The sequence below is a fragment of the Bison bison genome, unplaced genomic scaffold (genome assembly GCF_000754665.1).
Source record: "Bison bison bison isolate TAMUID 2011002044 unplaced genomic scaffold, Bison_UMD1.0 scf7180017864492, whole genome shotgun sequence".
NCBI classification, from domain to species: Eukaryota; Metazoa; Chordata; class Mammalia; order Artiodactyla; family Bovidae; genus Bison; species Bison bison.
The window spans coordinates 2,826,026-2,832,140 of NW_011495051.1; the positions used below are offsets into that span (position 1 = coordinate 2,826,026).

General features: G+C 61.3%; 2 protein-coding genes across 2 annotated transcripts in view; both read right to left on the reverse strand.

The window, feature by feature from the left end:
* Window positions 1-2: 2 nt before the first annotated feature.
* Window positions 3-1,083, reverse strand: RAX2 (retina and anterior neural fold homeobox 2; the record flags this gene model as incomplete). The annotated part of the gene is made up of 2 exons (XM_010828446.1): window positions 868-1,083; window positions 3-254 (listed from the first exon to the last, which is right to left on the reverse strand). Coding segments are annotated over exons 1-2 (468 nt in total), but the record flags the coding sequence as incomplete, so codon positions are not given.
* A 3,730-nt stretch (window positions 1,084-4,813) lies between these two features.
* The window catches only part of MATK (megakaryocyte-associated tyrosine kinase), a 7,772-nt gene continuing 6,470 nt past the window's right edge, over window positions 4,814-6,115 (reverse strand). Inside the window, exons 9-11 of the mRNA XM_010828447.1 lie at window positions 5,842-6,097; window positions 5,380-5,466; window positions 4,814-5,274 (exon numbers count right to left, since the gene is read on the reverse strand). Of these exons, the coding sequence (XP_010826749.1) occupies window positions 5,035-5,274; window positions 5,380-5,466; window positions 5,842-6,097 (583 nt within the window). The 3' untranslated portion in view covers window positions 4,814-5,034. The remainder of the gene's footprint in view (window positions 5,275-5,379; window positions 5,467-5,841; window positions 6,098-6,115) is intronic.

Genomic DNA, 6,115 nt, shown 5'->3' on the forward strand with positions numbered 1-6,115 from the left:
TCCATGAAGGCTGGACTGAAGGCGTGGGGCCCAAAGGAGCCCTGCAACCCTGGGCCCGAGCCCAGGAGGCGTGGGAGGGCTGGCACAGCTGGGGGCCCTGGGCCCAGCCAGGGCTCCAGGGACAGTGGCATGGTGGGAGGGCGGGCAAAGGGCAGTGCTGGGACCTCAGGGAGTCTTGGGGCTGCCACGGCCCCAGAGCCGGACTCCAGACGCTCCTGGCGGCGCCACTTGGCCCGGCGGTTCTGGAACCACACCTAGAGGCAGCAAGAGAGGTGCTCCCATGTCAGAGGTGGCTGGTGGGCGCCAGGCAAGGCTGCTCTCCCTCCCTGGGCCTCCCAGCCCCTCAGGGTTCTGCCTGCTGTCTGACCTGATTCCTACCCCTTGCGATGCCAATATGCATTGTTACCTACCCCGAGGAGATGGCTGTTCTGAGAGCAAGATCCTTGCCTCTTGTACCCCATTAGATCAGTCCCAAAGTCTTCTGAGTCCAGGTTCTCCTTGCCTTTCCCTTTGCCCAGGCCCCCTCAGGCTCCTCAGCCTCCTCCCTGGTCTACCTTGGCCCTCAGCATGAAGTTCCAGCCACTGAGTTTGGCATTTGAGGGGCTTCACCAGCTTTCTCTGCCTCTCCTTCCACCCGCCTCAACACCTAGCTCAGTAGAAATGCCTCCAATTTAACTCCTGCACATCTTTGCACTCATAGTTCTGGATGCCTAGAAAAATGCCCTTTCTCCTTTCTAGCTGGCACACTCCTACTCAAATGTCTAGGCCCCAGTGCCACATCCCCTCCTCTGGGAAGCCTTGCCTTGCCCTGGGAGGGTCCATCTCTGGCACCGGCTGCCTCAGAGGGTGGTTAGGGGGTACCCTCACCTGCACGCGCACCTCGGGCAGGTGCACCTTGGCTGCCAGCTCCTCACGGCTGTAAACGTCCGGGTAGTGGGAGGCCTCGAACGCCCGCTCCAGCTGGTGCAGCTGGTACGTGGTAAAGGTTGTGCGGTTCCTCCGGTGCTTCTTCTTGGGGGCCTCCTCTCCGGGCCCTGGCCCCCCACCCTCAGCCGCCGGCCCCTCACCTGGGCTCAGGAACATGGCTCCTCCTTGCCCCCACCTGGCCGGAAGGCAGCAGGACAGATGGCGGTGAGACAGGGGAGGGATGGTGGCTGGGGAGGGCGGGGGAGTCCCCCACCCCTTGCTGGATCTGGGGTCAGATATGGAGGGGCTTCTCCCTCCACTGGGTCCTGCATTCCCTCTGCCTCTCTGCATCTCAGACGACCTCCCTCTGTCTCCACTTCCTTCTCTCTGATTATTTTTTTCTGCCTCTGCCTCTATTTCTCTTTCCTTCTGCAGCTCCCTGTCTCTTCCTTTGTCTCTGTGTCTGTGACCCCCAGGAAGGCAGGATCTGGGACACTGCTCTAAGGAACGTTTCCTCACCCCTCAGCTCTCCACCCTGGGGGGCTGTCTGTGCTCCTACCTCCCACCCAGGCCCACCTCTGCCCACCTGCCCAGTGCTCACTGCTCCCGGCAGCCCCTCCAACAGCCCCTGTGGGCCCAGCGCTGTCTGCTGCTGGCCTGGCCTTGCCAGACCCAAGGGGGTTGGGGTCGGGCGGGGAGGAGGATTAGCGAGGTGATTAACTGAGGGGGCCCCGCCCGCCCATGCGCTGGTTGCTCTGAGCCACAGAGGGAGTGCCGCGCAGCAGGACACCGTTAGCCTGGGTCTGCCACGCCTTGCTCTAGAACATAAGCAAGAGCCTCCCCTTCCCGGGGCCTCAGTTTCCCCAGCTGTAAGATGGCAGCAACAGGACTTCCTACCCCGTGGGTCTCTCACAGGGACTCAATGAGCTGATGAAAGAGTACGTTGATGGAGAGATATACAGTGACTGGCCAACAGTGAGTGCTTAGTGAGCACTCACTAAATTAGCCACTGTTAACCCCTTTTGTTATCATCTGGAGTGAGAAAAAGAACCTCTCAGATTCACAGATGTCAAGGGGAGTTGGGGAAGCTGAGGTCCCCAGAGGTGAAGGTAATTCCAGTTGGTTCCCCTGGGCACTATCCAGGGCAAAGGAGTATGGGGCATTTTAGCTGTGTTTTGAGGTATGTATAGAAGCTCACTTTTCAGTCACTCAATAAACGTTTAAGCACAATAAACATTTGCGCTTACTGTACACCAGGTACTGTTCACAGCAGGGAACAAAAAAACACAGACACACTTCTTGGAGCTGGCATCCTGGTCGGGGAGACTGATAATCCATAACTATGTAAGTAAAATACAGCATGTCAGGTGGTCAGAAACCTGGTGGGAAAACTCAAGCAGGGGAGGAAAGGTGGTTCTTTTAAGGAAGGTAAGCAGAATGGGAGATGGAGTGCAGGGTGTAAATTCTGGACACGATTGGGTGTGAAGGGGGTAGGAGCCTACTCCTCCTACTCCTCAGTAGGAGCCATGGAAGGTTGTGGAGTGTGAGAGGGGCACAGGTGGCATTTTGGATGTGTATTGTGGGCAAGATGGGAGGCCAGGAGGAGGCTAGAGGCCTGGTCAGGGCTAGATTTGGGGGTAGGGGGACAGGAGAGCAATTCTGGGGGGAAGGAGGACTTCCCTGGTGTCTAGTGGCTAAGACTCTGCACTCCCAATGCAGAGGGCCTGGGTTGGCTCCCTGGTCAGGGAACTAGATCCCATATGTCTCAACTAAGACCCGGTGCAGCCAAATAAATAAAAATATTTTTAAAAGTTCTGGGGAGAGAAAGTCTGAGGAGGGAAGAAGACTGGTGAGCCCAGCCCCTGTCTGGGGACAAGTGGGTGATGGGACTGTCCCTCCAGTAGTGGCCTGAGAGCCAAGTAGGACCTTGGTGATACCCTGAGACTGGATGGTCACCCCCCTGCCCAATCCAAGGAGCTTGGGGGTGCTTTGGCAGGGGGTGCCCTGAAAACAGGAGGGGCCCTGGGGGTGACAGGGGGCAAAATGAGGCCCAGAAGGAGGACGGGAGGGATGGAGGGAGGGAGGTTGTCTCAGTGGAATGAGGCTGGAGACCCAGGCCTGTGGATGGACCAGAGTGAGCGCAAGAGGAAGCAGAGCTAAGTCCTTCCAGAAGGATGGCTTTGTAGGGGGAAGACACACACAGAGATAGGGAGGCAGGTGCTCACACGTGCACGTGTGCCCAGTTGGACACTCACAGCACCGAGGTGCAGGCCCTGGAATGCTGGCAGGGGCGAATGACCTCAGAGGAAGAGGGGGTCTGGGTGGGCTGGAGGCTTAGCACCCAAGGGGTCAGCCGGACAGGGAGGTTCCAGGAACTCTGAGTCCAGGCTGGAGGGGCGGTGAGTAAGGCCCCTCCAGGCCTCAGTGGCCCCGTCTTTGAGATGGGCTGGTGCATTGCGGCAGGGGGAGCCGGGCCTCAGGAGAGGGTGAGTGGGGGTGGGGGGGGGGAATCCCCCTAATTGCTTCATCACTTTAAAACGCTAATGAGCTGCTCTGTTCTCAGCCCCCAATTAGCTAATTGGCCCCAGTGGGTTAAGAGGTACAGGAGGGATTGGGGTGTTAGGCGCAGGGGCGAGGGGGGGCGCTTTGGTGACTTAGCCAGCAGCTGCAGGCCCAGACGCTGTGTCAGCTTAGAGGGCTGGATTAGGGGTGGGCAGGGTGGCGTGGGGCTGCGGTGACAGGCGGCCTTCTCCAGCTGGATTGGGTCGGGGGGTGGGGTGGGCAGGCCACTCTCAGCCTCTCTGGACTCCCATCCTGCATTTCTCCCCCAGGAAGAATCACTAACTCACTTCAGGTGCTGGTGGGGAAACTGAGGCCAGAGGGTGGGCGGGGTTCTGGGGGGTCGGTAATTGCAGGAGGCCAGTGTGACCTTGAGACGTATGAACAGCTCAACTCGGGCAGGGGTGGGCCAGTGGAGGTGGGAGGCTGTGCCGTGGCCTGTGATCCCTGCACCAGCTCAGGGGTTCCTGGGGTGGGGGGCACACCCCACAGGCCAGACACTCCTCTCCAGGCAACCTTGAAGCATCTGGGAATTTCATCAGAGAGGGGGTAGTTGCCAGTCACAGTAACAGCTGAGCGCCAGCTGTGTGCACTCAGCCCTCGGGGTCCTCATGGCTCCCCCAGAAGACGCCTGATCACAGAGGAGGCTGCAGGGATGGGGCAGGGAGGGAGACCACCCCCCCGTTTCCCTGGGACACCCCGGGTTTAGCACCAACACCCCCATCCCAGACACACCCTCAGTTTGAGGTGCTGGCTCACGGCAAGCCCGGGCCACAGAGTGGTGGCGTCAGGATTCGAACCTGGGGGTGCAAGCCGGGAGCCCCAGCCCCCGCTGGAGAATGGACAGGGCCCTGGGACAGGTCGTGCGGCTGGCTTTTCCCAGCAAGTGTTCCTCGGAGTCACTGGGTGAGGCTGTTGGGGGGGTGACAGGTGGAGGACATAACCACCCTGGAGCGCCCCAGGAGGGGACGCTGCTGCCCTCGCAGCCCCCCTCCCTGCTCAGGGCTTCCATTTGCTCTCAAGGGGAAAGGCGGGGATAGGAGAGGGTGCCGGGACAGGGGACTCAGACCTCCACGGCCCCTGGAACTCTCCCACGGTCCTTTGCACCCGGGACCCCAAGGGCTACAGCAGGAGTCGGGGGACCTGGAGGTGATGGCAAGTGGTCCTCAGGTGGCTGTGACCCTGGCCTGGAGGGTCTCCTGGCTGGCATGCCCAGGAAAACGTGCCCTCAGGGGCAGCAAGCTCCCAGCCAGGTGGCCCCCTCAGTGGGCAGGCAGATGGCCCCCAGGCTGAGTGATGGGCCCCAGGGCGGACACAAGGGGCAGCAGAGAGACACTCAGACACGCAGTTCTTGGAACCAGTCTTTATCCAGGCGCTAATCCTTCGCTTCCTGGGGTCGAAGTGCCCATGGGCTTCCTGGAACCGCCCCCGCCCCCCATGGGCCCGCCCCTGTGGTGTGAGCCCGGGAGGCAGCTCACCGGCCCTGCCCCTCTTCAGGCCTGGTCCGCATCCCCACCCTGAGCTCCCCACTCTCTCAGTCCTCTGGGGCCCGAAGCCCCGCAGGCAGGGTCAGGGCTCCTGGCTGCGGGGCGGGGCGGGACCGTCCGTGTCCTGCCCCCCATTGGGGGCTGAAGCACCCGCGCTGCGTAGCTCCCGGGCCAGCTTCGCAGCCAGTTTGCGGAAGGGTGGCCGGCGAGTGGGTTCAGCTTCCCAGCAGCTGCCCATGAGGGCATGGATGGACCCAGGGCAGCCTTCAGGGGGCTCCATGCGGTACCCCTTCTCCACGGCCTCTGACACCTCCTTCAGCGACTGTGGGCAGAGGCCACTCCAGTGTGGGCTGGGGTTCAGGATCACGACCCCCTAGACTGGCAGGGGACCCAGCACCTCCCCGCCCGGCCCCCGGACCCTGCTCACCATCTTGGGGTATGGAGCCCGGCCGTATGAGAAGACCTCCCATAGCAGCACCCCAAAGCTCCAGACATCCGACTTGCTGGAGAACTTCTGTGGGGCCCGAGATCAGGGTGAGAGGGAACTCTCAGGGCTTCTGCTCCAGCCCCTGCTTCCTCCAGAAAGTCCCCCTGGGTTGACCTTCACTCTGTAGTCTCCTCCCAATAGACTCCTGCCCCTGAATCCTCCTACCCCTCAACCCAGATTCAGTGCAAAAACAAGGTGTTTCTTGCTCTCCCTCTCTGAGCCCAAGTCTGTTGCAGAAACAAGGAGACAAAGGCTCAGAGAAGGGCTAAGAGGAACAATTAGTGGCCAAGGGCTTACAGGGGAGGTGGAGCCATTCTTTTGGAGGTTCAGGGGCCAGAGACATGGCCAAAGGCTCGTAGTGGAACTAGGGTTCCCAGGGCCCTGGGGCTAAGGGGGGCTCACCCCATGCTTGAGAGCCTCGGGTGCTGTCCACTTGACGGGCAGCCGGCTGGAGTCCAGCCCCTTCCGCTCGGCTTTGGCCAGGCCGAAGTCACTGACCTTGGCCACCAGGTCCTCCGAGACGAGGATGTTGCGGGCGGCCAGATCGCGGTGCACCAGCTTCTTGCTCTCCAGGTATTCCATGCCCTCGGCCACATGCCTGGGGGAGGGGGCGCCGGGCGAGGGGCTGGGACGCCTGGGCCAGACTTCCGAGGCCAGGCTCCTCCCTGCTCCATGC